The sequence below is a fragment of the Eumetopias jubatus genome, unplaced genomic scaffold (genome assembly GCF_037043125.1).
Source record: "Eumetopias jubatus isolate StellerSeaLion01/CBP00866 unplaced genomic scaffold, mEumJub1_p1.0 scaffold_60, whole genome shotgun sequence".
Lineage (NCBI taxonomy): Eukaryota > Metazoa > Chordata > Mammalia > Carnivora > Otariidae > Eumetopias > Eumetopias jubatus.
This window is the reverse complement of record NW_028274866.1, coordinates 162,319-178,276: the sequence shown is the minus strand read 5'-3', so window position 1 is coordinate 178,276 and position 15,958 is coordinate 162,319. Positions and strand designations below refer to the sequence as shown.

At 40.5% G+C, this 15,958-nt stretch overlaps 1 protein-coding gene across 1 annotated transcript; it reads left to right on the top strand.

Annotated features, from left to right (window-relative positions):
• The first annotated feature begins 8,304 nt into the window (after positions 1–8,304).
• SPRY3 (sprouty RTK signaling antagonist 3) lies at positions 8,305–9,198 on the top strand. Its single transcript, XM_028095951.2, has one exon. It carries the CDS (start codon positions 8,332–8,334, stop codon positions 9,196–9,198), a length of 867 nt encoding a protein of 288 aa, XP_027951752.1. The 5' UTR covers positions 8,305–8,331.
• The last annotated feature ends 6,760 nt before the right edge of the window (positions 9,199–15,958 follow it).

The following is a 15,958-nucleotide window of genomic DNA, read 5'->3' as shown; positions in this document are numbered from 1 at the left end:
CTCCTATAGGCTTCATTAGGGTGAGAACAATTTCTTATTTTCCTTAATATTCATATTTACTGTTCATTGAGCACTTACTATATGCCAGATACATGATAAAACTTTCAAATGCAAGACCTTATTCAATCTATAGGAAATAGCACAATTCTGTGATGTGGGGACTATTGTTACCTTCATTTTATAGATGAATGGAGGAAACTGGTTCAGAGAGGTGAATTGAGATGTCCAAAGTCAGATAGCTCATAAATTTAGGAGCATAAATTTGAACCCTGATCTGTTTGATACAAATCTAGTTAGTTCAGTACTTGGCACATAGTTGATGTGCAATAAATACCTGTTGAAAAAATGGGTGAATGAATATATCAGTAAATCTATCCTCTTCTGCAGATAAAACTACAGCATAGCTTTAATGTTTTTCATGATCTTGATAAGCTCAAGTCAATATTAAGAGTAAAGAAGATGTTTGAACCATAAAAGAGAAGAATTTACATAGGCAAATCTCTTGACTCTAGAAATTCTGATTAGGAAGAGAACTGGATTTGTTTAGAAATTATACACACACACACACACACACACACATATGTATGTATGTATATGTGTGTGTATACACTATACATACCCACCCATCAACAAAAGAGTTTGGAGCACCTTTGACACATACATACACATATGAGCATGCAGACCCACACAACCATATATACTTTTAATCTCATGCTTTCTTTTGTTTTCTTAATCCTCCTGAGAGGGTGTAAATAATAGAATGTCAGAGCTAGAAGGGACCTTAGCAATTACCTAATCAAATCTTCTCATGTAAATGTAGAAATTGAGGCACTAGAGGGAAAGTAAATTACAAAGGTCACACAAGGAGTTAGAGTAAGATTAAGAATCTCAGTTTCGTGACTCACACAGGTTTGTTTTACTCTGAACTGTCACCATTTACCATCTCATTTTTATAGATGGGGTAAGCAAGGCATCCTAAGAATGTTGATGATCAAGCTCTTGCTACTTGTCCATTGAAGCAGGACTTGAAATCAGATCTCTTTTATTTTAAATATGAGGCTTGTTTTCATGCAAGTGCTTCTGTTTGGATGCCCAAAAGGAAGACCCATTCCTACTTAATTAGTGGACTGAGGATAATTTACAGAAAACTTTGTCCTTCACTTTAAGAGAAAATGTCCAAAGCTGCTTTCTTTTCAGAAGACTGGCAGTCCTAAGGAGGCTGCATGAAGGCAGGGATTCTGTCTTCCTTATTGAATCCACAATATCTAGTACAACAGAAGGCACAAAAAAATTTTTGTTGATTGAATCCACAATACCTAGTACAACAGAAGGCACAAAAAATTTTTTGTTGATTATATGGCATACTAAAGGCAAAAAGGGAAAGTAAGTTGGGTAATGGTTTCCCAATGGATGATGGATGGATAATCATTATTGGTGCTGAAAAAGTGGGAATGAATGTGGCTAAGAGGTGGGAGAAACCCTGAAACAAAGGAGAAGCTCTATCTGATAGAAGCTGCAATCACTCAGCAAGGGCTGAGTGGTTTGGTAGGACTGTGATCGGCAGAGATATTTAAATGAGGCCTCCTTAAAATTGTTACTTTCCAACCCACCCCCATTGCCCTTTAAATTTTGTTTCAGTCATTACCCAGGGACCGGATACAGAGATTCCTATGGGGAGTTCTAATGGGTCGATTCAATTTCAACTGGATGACGCCACTTAGCTAAGCATTAAGAGCTACAGCTCCGGGAAAGCAAACGACACAGAGAGAGGGAGAGAAAGAAATTATAACAAGGAGCAATAAATCCCTTTCTTCCCATCCTCCCCTATAATCCATTCACAAGACCTTCAGAAATCATCTACATTCACAAAACAGCCAGCTAGCTGAGCTGAACACACTGCAATTTCACTCCCCTCCCCCCGTCTCTGCAGATTATATACCAACACACCCTGAGCTATATAAATAATCACACACTAGCGGTATCTATTGCTCTGTTGAGATACCCCTGTGTCTACAACTGCAGTTTCTGCTGCTTCGGTTCATCCGTCAGATTGGAGGAGACAGAGGCGGAGGCGGAGGCGGAGGCAAAAGAGAAAGAGGGGGAGGAGGTAAAGAAGGAAGAAGGGGAGGAGGGAAGGGGGAGGGAAGAGGAGGGGAAGGAAAAGGCTGAAGGAGGAGGGGGAAAAGAAAGAGGAGGAGGAGGAGAAGGGGAGGAGAAAGAGGCGGAGGAGGAGGGGGAGGAGAAATAGAAGAAGGAGGAGGAGAAAGAGGAGGAGGAGATGAACAACTTACCCTGCTGAGCTTTCTTTGGGGAATACGTGCATCAAGATTTAGATCTGCATGTAAAATCTATACAAAGTATCTGCCACTACAGGTCTGACTCTCCTCCCCACCCCACCCCCCGCACCACCGTTTTGTTTTTTTTTTTCTTTCCGTTTTCTCTGCTGTGTCAGAAAGACCGACACAGAACTATCTCTGTTTCTGGCTCCACTGCCAGTGAAGGAGTTTTCATTCAGACTTTCCGAAGAGAGGTGGAGAAACCTAAAGACTCAGGAGAAGAAGAGGTCTTTTGAACCAAATGGGGCATTAGTTCTTCTGCTTTCCTCAGCATGGATAAACCTTTTCCTCAAGGTAAGCCATAGAGATTAGCTCTTAAAGACCCTAGAATTCTTTCTATGCAATGCATAGATTGCCATTCATTCCGGCCATCGTGTGTGTGTGTGTGTGTGTGTGTGTGTGCGCGCGCGCGCATGTGTGTGCGCGCGCGCGTGCGCATGTGTGTGCACGCGTACAAGAGCAAACGCATGGGTAAAATAAAATGAAAACCATTTAAATTTGATTTAAATGAATCAGCTTTTGCAGAAAACTATCCGTATTGGAAATTTATAAATCAAAATGGAACTTCAAAATAACCCTTTTGTAGCCAAATGTCAATTTAATTTTTAGCTTGTTGACCTTTAAACGCATTTTGGTTCTTGCCTAAGCCCCTTATAGCGCAGCCTAACCACCCAAGCTGAGGACGTAGGGAGAGCCCGTGCTGAGGCCAGTCTGGCTGCCCAGCGGGCATCCTGTCAGCGTGGGGCTAGTCTGCTATTGGCTCACAAGTCTGGGCTGTGCATCGTTCAGATTTCATCACATCACCTTGCCCTGGGTAGAAATGGCGCAAGCTGACACGGCATAACCCCCTACTTACATTGAGTCAGAGCAGTGATTTAGAAATCTCTGGATCCATGCCTGGGTGTGTGTGCACATGTCTCTGTGTGGCATACGGAAATTTTGTCAAAAGTGAGAACCCGTGAGCATGTCCAGTTAGCCAATAGGCATTTGATAGAACCTAGTACAGTGGTTTACACTCCCGTCCATTCCTTCAGCTAATTATAATTAGCATTCACCTCTGCATGTTGCAAACCAAGTTGGATGAACAGAAAACAGACCTTGAACTCTTAAACAGAGAATCTATTTTGAAATGCAAACTATTGTTGCTTTTCTGGGTACATTAAAACCTCATTGTAACATAATGTGCTATTACATGAATTTGGATATACCAGGTGTTAAATCATGTTCCCAACAAGTCAGCTGCATACATACATACCGATAAGGCACAGACTAGCATTTTATCCACAAGGAAGTATTAGGCTTCTTCCCTGTACCTCTAAATAAACATGCACTAAGACTTTATTCTATGCATTTTTGTTTCTTTGTGTTCTGTTTTTAGGTCTTTCTAGCTGTGAAACAATCTAGATAGTGATCTGAGTGCCTTGGATTTGGAAGGTTTTTATTCAGAGTTGAGGAGTTGGGTAGTGAGAAATTAAAAAACCTAAAGGAAGGAGACAAATTCTTCATGAAAGACTTTTTGAGACAGAGACATGCAACCAACAAACTCAGCATAAAAAAACTTAGAGCCTCAGAACAAGAAGGGGCTTTAAAAGCCCTCCTTTAGTGCCCCTCATTCTTTAGATAAACTGAAGCTTGGGATAGAAGTCATTTGCCCACAGTCACACAATAAAGTAGTTGAGACCAGAACTTAAATTTCTTGTATCTTGAAAAAGGATATGGTGTTTAAAGAAAGATTCCTGCTTCTTAAGTGAACAACTAGCATTTTCTTCAGGATTAGAAGTGTGTGAATTCATTTGCTATTACAACTTTTCCCTGTATTGCTCATCACTAAAACACCTATATCTTTAAAAATGCAAGGTCTTAAAGCTGCTAGACTCTCTAGTTTGAAATAAACTGCTATGAGCCTTAATGAAACTATTAAAGTAATGAATACGGCTAGGGTAGCAAAGTGACAAGTTAAGAGTTAAATGTGGTGAGAACCTGGCAGCTCCAGCAAGATGTATGTGGTAGGAGGGAGGCCCAGTCAGTGGCTGAGAGGTTAGTAATGTAAACTATATACAACTTGGTATTTGTAAGGGGGGAGTGCTTTGATAGAGATGCAAATGCTTTTGCACAGAGAGGGATTTTTGGAGAGCAGACTTTGGAACAGTAGAACTAAGAAAACATATAAAGCCATAGCAGAAATTCCCCCTATGTTTGCTTTCAGTTATTCTGAGAAGGAGTGTATATAACAGCAGAGCACAGAAAAAAGTAACACACCCCAGAGCTGTTACACAGTAAGGTACAAAACAGCATTGAACCCATGGGAATGGGAGAAAACAGGAGCCAAGCTCTCCTTCTCTCCCACTCCCTTCTTTGAAATTGAGGTTGAGTCATATTGTATCAGAAAGGATTTACCAGAGAAATCAGAACTGTCTAAGGGTGTTAGCCTAGTAGGGCTTTAGATAAGGAAGTTTTCAACTTTAGTCTCAACATGGCAGATTTTAGGTTCCAGGGAGTAAATACATTTTCCTTTCATTAACGAACAACATTTCTTGCATAGATTTAGCTCTCTAGTCCCTAAGTTGGCATAAGAAAAGAAATTTCTGTTTAGGTTGAACAGAAAATTTCAGGGCTACAGAAAAACTGTTGAGAAAGCTAGGAGCACCTGGCCAGAGGAACTGAGATGGGAGTGGGTTTACAATGCATCATTCATTACTGCAGAGGCACTACGTGACAGAAATCACTAGATCCCACCAATGTGCAGCCAAGAGTTGTAATCACCTTGGCTCCTATTTAATAATATGTGATATGCATATTCTCTCTCTCATTTAATCGAATATGGAACTGACCAACAGCACAGTTTCTTAACTGTTTTTGCTCACAATGAATGGCCCTTTAATGAGTGGATTTCTGAATCATAAACATGCAGTAGCAGTTTTTCATCTCATCTACGTGCTGGAGCAGCCTCTTGCCTATTTGCTTCTCAGTTATCTTTCCCTCCAGTATCTGTTTCAGTTCATCCTGTTTGCCAGATTGGATCAGCAAACAGTTTATTGTCATTCAATACTGTTTTATCCTTCTCTAGACTCTGATTTTGCCCAGGTCCTCCTTCCCACTGTATTGCAGATTTTCCACAGTCCATTCTAATAAAAGATTTTGCAGGTCAGGAGTTCATCCTGTTAAACCCCTTGTAAACAAGACAGTAGTACCTCATCATCCCAGACCGATGCCCGAAGCTTCCTTTAATTATCCAACCAAGCAGCTCAACTCTTCAGTCTCACAGCAATCTAATCAATATCCAGATATACCTTCTCAACTTAAGCACCATATACCCTTCTGCTGCCAAGACAGGATCCCCTTTGAACATGGTTCTGAGTCATTTCTATTATGACCTAGATTCCTCCAAGCTTAGCTTTTCAACCTTCTGGGCATGTCCCTGAGATACCTAGTGATATCTTTGGAATCCCACAGGATTATCTTTTGTAACTTTGAGACCTTGTATGCCTTCCTTTGAGTTATTGATTCTTGGAATTTCCAATATGTTTTGAATCTAATTTCCTTTGGGAAATCAATTAGTCTAAAATGCATCCAGTGTGTTTGTTACTGTTCTTATAGTATAAAGGACACAAAGGGTGCCATGCATTCTTTATCTGATCAATGGGGAATAAATCCATTTCTTATAAATTTGTCAAAAGACTCTTCCTGATGCAAAGTTTCTACATGCACATACCCTGCAAGTCAGCTCAACAATGTGTCTTTGTTTATTTTTTTTAAGATTTTATTTATTTATTTATTTGTCAGAGAGAGAGATTGAGCACAAGCAGGGGGAGCGGCAGGCAGAGGAAGAAGCAGGCTCCCGGCTGAGCAAGGAGCCCCATGTGGGGCTCTCTGGGATCTTGACCTGAGCCAAAGGCAGACCTTTAACCGGCTGAGCCACCCAGATGCCCCGTGTCTTTGTTTATTTAGGTGTTCGAATGAAAACTACTTTTTCCTTTCCAGTGCTGAGATTGTGAATCTTAGCAAAGTACAGTAAAGGTAGATGTGGGAGGTTTCAGGGGCCTGAGTCCAAGTAAATAAAAGAGACATAAATTTTGCTTTTGAATGCCGAAATGAAAAAGGGCATGTTCCTTAGTTCACCCTCAAGGATTGAAGATATAGAAGGTGTAGATGAAGAGAATTTTTTGTCAAATTGCGTAGTTATAGAATTATAGAACAATTGGCAAGGTCCTTCAAAATCACCTAGTTTACTCCTCTTATTATATAGATAGTGAAATTGAGGCCCACACAAAGCAAGTAATTTGACGAAAGTTTCATAGATATTCGAGCCTTAGAATGTCCATAGTGTTTATTTGCGTTCTCTTGTGCTGCATTAAGTAACACCAAAACAACCAGCTAAAAAGTGAAATTATAGTCAGACTGGTTCTTTTCTGTGATGTGCCAGAAAAGTTATTTTTAACCAAATTAAATCTTCTTTTCAAAAAGCGAACAGATGTAAATTCAACTAAACAGGTTTGCATGGGGATATAGCCTCAAAAGGCAATGAGTCTGGTCATATTATTAGCCACTGAGTCCTTTATGAACGGCATCCTTATTTTTCCTGTTATTGAGCTTTGGGCACATTTCAGTGTCATGTTTGCTTGCTTATGGAAACCTAATCAAGCACTATCCTCTCTCACTTGTTCATTTCTATTACTCATTCAAGCTTTGCATTCCATACAGTAGTGTGAGTAATCCATCTATTTTGAGGAGGCCTGAAATATGATGGATTTCAAATATATATATTTATTCGTGCTAGTGTTTCCTAGGTCCTAATGCCTCCAGAATGACTCTTGGATTTGTGCTTATGTTTTCTTGTGTACACTTCTTTGGCCATTCAGTCTTCCAGGTGGTGCAATACAGTGATCTACTGTTTGTACAATATTTTCCTCATAGTCACCATTATCAGTATTAGGCTCCATCAAATCCTTCGGGGAATGACCACCCAGCTCTTCCTGATTGTGGTATGACGGAGACATAAGCATGTGCTTTCTAGATATTCAACTTGGTTTAAATAGGTACAGCTACAGGTGGTATTTCAAGAAATTCAGGGATCATCTTATATGATTCCCCCATCCCCAGTGTTACTCACACATATATAAAAGTTTGATTCTGGAGCCACACTACCACTTAGAAAGAATTATCTCCTCAATAAGTTAAAGTAGACTAAAGGTGAGGAGAACTGCAAGATGATCAGTCCTGACTTCCATCCGCTTTGGGGAAGTTTTTTTCCTTTTATTCTACAGAGAGCCTGATTTTTGCTCTCTGTGTCTCTGCCATATCACTACCATTATTGCATCTTGCCTGCCTGTATTCATTGAATCAAGTAATTCCTTGCTCATCTGTTTATTATGCTTATCAGAAATTTTACTGAAAGGAGAATATTTATATACCATCAATCAAAAAAATATATATATGTACATGTGCATATATGTCTCACACACATACACATGCAACTTCTCATGGAAGACCTTTGAGTCTTTTTCTTTTACATTAGCATTACTTCCAGATGTAGCCTTTGCATTTGAAATTAGCTTCCATTTTTATTAGAATTTTGATGCTCAAGGCCTAGATTCCTCTGTTGGCAACCATCTGAATGAGCCAGCTTCTCCTGTGACCCTAGTCATATGATGAAATACAAGAGGAATCAATGATGTGAACTTTGCTCCCAGAGTGCTTTATAGTCTGGATGCGTTGACCAGATTTGCCTGTAAAGAAGTGGGTAAGGTCAATTACAGAATGAAGGTGTAACATGAGGACTACCCTAAAGTAACTGAAGGTAGTGGTAGAGATAGGGCCTGAGCCTTGTTAGTTCCCTGCAAAGTAGTCATACCTCTGTCTTCTCACGTATTGTTTCTGTTTCTTCTCTCCTAGGATTTTCTGATGTGCCCTAAGGTCCATGTAACTACAAGGGCTATTTATCACCACAAGTGCCACCCTGACCCAAAACCACTCAGAACTTAAGAATCAAGGCAAAATGGATGCCGCAGTGACAGATGATTTCCAACAAATTCTCCCTATCGAACAACTGCGCTCTACTCATGCTAGCAATGATTATGTGGAACGGCCTCCAGTCCCCTGTAAACAAGCCCTCTCCAGCCCTTCCCTTATAGTGCAAACCCACAAATCTGATTGGTCGCTGGCTACCATGCCTACTGCTCTTCCCCGCAGTCTCAGCCAGTGCCATCAGTTGCAGCCCTTGCCTCAGCATCTGAGCCAATCTAGCATTGCCAGCTCAATGTCCCATAGCACCACTGCCTCTGATCAAAGGCTCTTGGCCAGCATTACGCCCTCACCTTCAGGCCAGTCCATCATCCGAACCCAGCCTGGAGCAGGGGCCCACCCAAAGGCTGATGGTGCTCTGAAGGGAGAAGCTGAGCAATCTGCAGTTCACCCCAGTGAGCACCTCTTCATTTGCGAGGAGTGTGGGCGCTGCAAATGCGTCCTCTGCACGGCAGCTCGTCCTCTCCCCTCCTGCTGGCTGTGCAACCAGCGTTGCCTTTGCTCTGCTGAGAGCCTCCTCGATTACGGCACTTGTCTCTGCTGTGTTAAGGGCCTCTTCTACCACTGCTCCACTGATGATGAAGACAACTGCGCTGATGAGCCCTGCTCCTGTGGGCCTAGCTCTTGCTTTGTCCGCTGGGCAGCCATGAGTCTCATCTCCCTCTTCCTGCCTTGTCTGTGCTGCTACCTGCCCACCCGTGGATGCCTCCATCTGTGCCAGCAGGGCTACGATAGCCTCAGGCGACCAGGCTGCCGCTGTAAGAGGCACACCAACACTGTGTGCAGAAAAATCTCTTCTGGTAGTGCACCATTCCCCAAGGCCCAGGAAAAGTCTGTATGACCTTCCCATCAAATGGATCCAGAGCTTTCTCCTTCTAACTCCCGTTAGTAGAGTGTAGGCCTCGTCTTTGAAAAGGGGGAGAAGGAGGAAAGCAGCCAAAGTTCAGGCCTCACCAGTTTTGCTCCTGCAGTGTCAGGGGAATGGCCAAGTACATCCTGGTGCAGGATGCCTTGTTCTTTCTCACAGTATCTATCCCACTCCTCTTCCACCTTTTTACACCTTGCCAGTTAAGCCCTGTGGCTGTCATGGCAACTTCAGGTGATATACAGGCATGAGATTTGGACACTGAGGACTGACAGAGCCAGCAACGTGGAGGTTTAGGGGTTTCCCAGCAGAGTGCCTCTTGATGCAGGCTCTGAGCGTCACTCTACTTTCCACAGTGCCTTTGGAAACTTTCTTCTAAGATGGTTTTCACAGGTCCACGTGGAGCAGTGTTCAATGTTCCAGGGAATCTGACCCCTTCTCCCTCTACTGCCCTTCTCGCCGTTAGCCTTTTTCTCCCTCTCTCCTCTGCTTCTTTGATCCTTCCCCCTTCATTCCCACCCTATTTGTAATTTTCCTCTTTTCTTTCTCTCTCCCTTCCTTCCACTCCTTCCCTCTCTCTCTTTCTGGCTAACCCATTCTCTACTTGTATCTCTCTCTTGTTTGATCTGTCTCTCTCTTTGCCTGTCCTTCTTTCTCTACTATGTCCAAAAGTGCTGTTTTTCCATAGGTGTTTCCTTTGACGCCAAACTTTGCTATGCTACACTATTTACTAAATTTTATTAAGGGAAATGGATTACTGTAATGAACTGATCACTAGCAATAGTCTATATCCTGACGTGTGTGTGTGCACTCATAACCACACTCACCTGTTCATGAGCATATGAGGCAAAAATTATCTTACATTTCCAGGTTTAACTAGTTGGAGTTTTACTCCCTTTCCCAATAATCAACCTATAGTGCTGACAGATTCCACTAGCATGCGGAGTAGGGTAGTAAATCAGGATGCTCATAACTTTGTATGTCTGACCCAAGTGCCAAAGGCAGACGTGCTTTATAGCTAAACGAACAAAACAAGGGATACTACAGAGGTCTGTTCTCTCTTAGAAGCTAACTGCCCTGAGACTGCATGGCTCAGGCCTTAATTATGGACATAAAAAGTCATAAAACTTTAGAGCTGGAAGGAATCTTAATTGTTAATCTAGTTCAATGCCCTTATTTTGCAGATGGGAAAACTGAGGCCTGGAGATAGGAAGGGATTTTCCCAAGGCCACACACTGAGTTCATAGCAGGGTTGGGACTGGAATATAAGCCTTCTGACTCCTAGTTCAGTATTCTCTAGCCTACATCACATTAGGTCATGGGACTTTTCTCTTAGGACTCTATTAACAGTGACAGAAAGCCATTGCCATTCTATTTTTCTGGAACCATGCCAAGTTAGTGTGGTGGTCTTTATGCAGTGCATGGTGGGTAGCTAAATTAACTACCAGGTGTTGAGGCTGCCACCAGTGGACATCACCTTTGGCTCTGTCACCTATAGAAGCTCAAGTGTGGAAAACAAAACAAAACAAAAACAAGGAACCCTTAACCAAGCTGTATCTTCGCCTTCTCTTTGCTACACATGTTGTGCTCACTCCTGGCTTTGTCTGCAATGGCAATTGCCCGAGAACCTAAATTTCAGCAACAGTGGAAAACTGAGATGAAAGACATATGAAGCAGAGGACTGACTTCTCTTTTAAAAATATACCAAGAGCCTGTGTTATGAATCCACTTCAATGGGAAAAGGCTGCAGTGGGGATGGCAGGCTCTTAAAGACAGCTGTTAAAAGACACAAGAATTAGATCCAGTTTCCCTCTGTAAGTGAATCCAAAATTCACTAAGGAATTCAGAAATTGAGGGCACTTGCTTGAAATCAAGGTGCTCCAACTTAGTTTAAGACTTCCAGACTCTAACTTTATATATCATCTCTTTTAAAGCGTGCATGGATGTGTATTGCAGAGTGGAGAGGTGGGGAGAAATGTATAGTCATACACAGGGGGAAGAAGAAGGGAACATCCACATCCCTTTGTTGGATATATACCATAGAAATATGTGCCACTTACTTTTTGTTGGTTCTGATTCTTCCTGAAGTGTACTGACATTTGGGCTGCCCACAGCCCCATGCTTTCACTTTCACCTCCTCTTCTAGAATTGCTTTGCTCTATTTTTGTATATACAAATATGTTATGATGATTATTAATAATGTTAATGATATTGCTGCAAATGGTGCCATATATAAGGTTTGGCTTCTTGGAACATTATAAACCCAAACCAATACCTGTAACCTCTTAAGTTGCTTTCAGATCCTTCCATTTTAAGTAACTTCTTAAAATCTTACAAGTCTGCCTGATTGAACTTTGACTTATCTACTCCTAAAAGCCGTGCCCAGTTCTCTGGGTCCGGCTGGATGGTGATGAGTAGCAACACACACTTCTCCCCGCTTTTGCCTGAAATTTGCTTAGAGCTGAGATATATAAGGATTCTATGACACTAGTGCATTGTTCCTGGAGCTAAAGTTATTCTATGGATGTTTGTTTATTAGTTTCAGGGCCCAAAACAACACAAGTCCCTCTTCCTTGATATCCCAAATCCTGCAGTCCTTACTCAGGCAAATTGTGCACTGCCAGAGGGGCCCTGGGCTCTGCCATACACCCAGAAGAGCTCTTCTCAGTGTATTTCTAAATGGCCTTACACTTGGTAGAAGAAACTGAAGGGTTACTCAAATGCAATTGCAGTCTGCAATCTGCTGCTGAGTCAGGGCTTTCACTTGTGTCCAAGTTGGCCTGATACGGGCTGCATCTGGTTTACGTATAGATGGGTCCTGTTGGGGTATGTGTACAGATGTGTGAGTGTGCATATGTACCCTTCTGTGAAATTTTATATATATATATATATATATATACACACGCACACATATATACATATGTGTGTGTATGTGTGTGTGTGTGTAAATATATATATTCACACATCTCTATATATTTTAATGTATTGCACATGTATATTTAAAATATATATGAAAGAACTCTAAATCCTGCAGAAAGCCTCTGTTTTCATTATTTTTCTACCTTGTGTCATGTACTGTATAAACAGGAATATTTAGAGGGTGTTTCCTGCTTAGCATTTTTTTGCAGTTAAGTCATCTGTTACCCCCTACTTCTACTACTTTCCATATATTGGTTCCCTGATACATTTCACATGGCTTAGTCAAGAGTTTTCCTTTGATTCCAGCCCATCTTTCCTCATCACGATGGCTATAATAAATATAGTGAACATTTATATAGTGCTTACTATGTGCTAAGCACTATTTTAAACACATTGCCTATATTAGCTCATTTCATTCTCATATTAACTTTAAGATGTAGGTACAGTTGCCATTGCCATTTTACATATGAGAAAACTGAAGCACAGAGAGGTTACTTGACTTGCCAAAAGTAACAAGCTTGTAAGTGAAGGAGCTAATATTTGAACCTAGGCTGTCTGAGTCCAAAGTCCAGGCTCCCGAGTTAGGTATAGAAGTCTGGAATATAATGTAAACCCTTCTGGTATAACAAGCCTCAAACAGTGAATAGTCCTTTGCCTAAGTCCAGTTTATCTGTAGCTTAAAAGTAGAAACAAATATGCTCCTATGTTAGGAGTGAAGCATTAGTTATAGACATCATATATTAGCTGTCATGGCTCCCAAGATGGTGGCATTACAAACTTCTCCACTACTCCCTTTGAAAACATGTTTGCAGCCAGTTGCCACTTCTCTGACAGTTTACAGTGCAGAACTAGTAGAGAAATATTTTCACTGTGTAGGAGAAGGTAAGAGTTAAGGGTGTAACTTTTTCTTTATAGGCCCAGGAAAACTGATTTGTTTCTGCAGAAAATAGAACTAAAACTATTTTTAAGAATTTGAGATCAGTTGGAACTGTTAACATTTAAGTTCATTGATTATACTGAGTGTATTCTTCTGATTCAAATGTAAGCAATCCACTGATGGGTATTGTTCAGTATAAGTTCTTACCTTTTCCCATCACCTCCTTCATACTGGCAATTCTTTATATCCTGATATTATTTCAGAGCCAGAAAGAATCTCTTAAAGAGCATCTATTCCAACATCAACATTGTATAGTTGGAGAAAAAGATGCACAGAGAGGGAATATGACCTGTCCAAAGTCACATAGTTCTGAATTTGGGTGGAATTATGATTTATTTCCAGATATCTGAGTTTCTTAGAAAATAGAACTTGAAGCAAAAGCTTATGTGCAATCTCAAGGAAGTAAGAGTAAGGAGAAAGAGTAGTGAAGTAGGGAAGGAAGGAGAGCAAACATAAAGGAATGTATCATTGTGTTGGCCACAATCTGTTTCATGACAAACTAATTTCTCAATTTCTTATGACAGGCCATATTGCATCTCCATATAGCTCATCTGGGGGAAGAATGGAGAAGAATTTACCTCCTGCCTACTATCTCATTAGTCAAATACTTTCCCTGTGGAGTATTAACTCCCCTATACTTCTGGGCAGTACATGTGTGGATGCCCAAGCATGTACCTTAGCATCTCACACCTCAGAAGCAAGGGGTAACATAGTGGCTCCACTACACACAACAAGGCAAGTATGTGGATATAGGGAGACATATGAACTTGAGAACCTATGTATTCTTTGATTTGCTTTGAGGGGCTTCCTTCTGCATGGAAATGAAGTCCCTGGTTCAACTAGAGGAGTAACAAAGTCTCAAAATATCCTTCTTCTTATCATAAAAGGAAACTTTATCTTACTGAACTCTTCAAAAAGCATGTCTAATCCAATGCATGTACATGAATGCCCTTATAATCATTTAGGCTTCATCAGCATAATAGCAGGAAAACTGGTCAAGTTAATAAATTCAGGAAAAAATGGCTAAGCAAGTTATTTTGCAACATAAAAATAAAACATTCTGTTGGTCAACTGAATCTTTTTCTATTTCAGCCACTGATTATGATGATATCGCATAGACACATTCTAAGTGCTATACTATCATTTGTTCTCATAAACAATAGTTCCCTGTACCCTATAGACCATTCTTACATGAAGTCAAGGCATCCAGTCAATAAAAATATCCCATTGGTATGGTTTCATATCTATGGGTAATGTCATAAAAGCATTGAATGCATCCCACTGATTTAATTCTTGCCTTTTTCATGTAAAAAAAGATGACCATAGGAAAATTCTGAAAAATTTTCCAGGTAAATAATGAAATCATGCTATCACTACAAACAATACAGCAAAACTCTCCTTCAATGACATCTACTTTACTGAGTCCAGTGGTTATTTCTAAGTTCTCATGTACCTGAGTTACTAGCACCAAATGACATAGTTGTTCATTCTGTCCTCCTAAAAATGCTTTTATCACTTGGCTTCCAGGATACCACATTCTTCTTGTTTTCCTCCTACTTCACTGTCTGCTCTTCCTCTGTATTCTCTGCTGGACCCCCTCACTTTCTTCACCTCTTCATATTCAAGTATCCCAGGAATTGTTCTTTGAAATATGCTCTTTGGGTACCATTTCCATGATGAGTTTCAAAATTATACCTCCAGCCTGGACTACTTTCTTAAACTTCCCACTCATATATCCAACTGCCTATTTCACATCTCTACTCTGATATCTAGTAGGAATTTCAAACGTAACATGTTCAAACAAAGCTCTTAATCTTTCTCTCCTCAAACCTGACCTTTGCAGCATTTCCTATCTTCTTTAATGCCAATTCCAAATTTCTAGTTGCTCAGATAAAAAACTGTACTTACCCACTAGGCATTTTATTAGTTACAAATGTAGCTAAAATTCTGAACCTCCAAATCCTCAATTAGCATTTTACTCTGATGATTTAGCATATGGTCATTAGTATCCCTTTGAACCTTTGGCCTAAGGTTTGATAAGACTAAAATCCTTGGTCCTTTTATCCCAATTTACGCCCACATCCTTATCTTGACCCTCAAATTGATCAACACACTACAAGTGTTGCTGCTTTCAAAGGCCAGAATGACAAGACACACAGCCCTCAAGGGAAGACATCTTGAGAACGACACCGCTCATTGTTTTGGGATCTTGAGATCACAATCAAAGCTATATACGTTACTCCCAAATGTATTTACTGGCCAGTCTCCTAGAAAAGTAGTAATCTTGACCCACAAGTTGTCATTCTCCAACCATTTAGGCAATGCTTTTGACTATACCATATAATTGTCATGTTTCTGATGGTAAAAGCCACAGATGACAAAGACCTGAAAGTCCCCAAATCCTTTAGGAACTAACAAACACTGCTGATGCAGGTTACTAAGGAAAGAAAACAGAGATAGTCACTCAGGCAAACACACTAGTTTTATTAATATAGGGCTTTAACCTCAAGTCACCTGTATGTTTTCCTACTGTGACAAGATGAGGTGAACTATACAAGCATTCTGAAGGTTCATTTTGAACATATGTTCCAAGGCTTAAACTAAAGGGACACTGAATGACTCACTTGGCCTTTTTCTCTTAGGTCCATGCTTTAATCTTAGCCTTCAAATTCTTACCACTCTGATGACAAAAACAAAACAAGAAACAAACAAACAAAAAACTGAAAAGGAAATCCAAGGAAAAGAATATTAATTTTTATAATATCAGAGAATAGTTGGTAACAATTTTACTCTATGAAAGGGACTTTTCCAATGGGAGTGAAGGCCTTCCAAGTAGAAGTCTCCAGCTATATTAATACATGAGTTATATTAAAGGAAAGA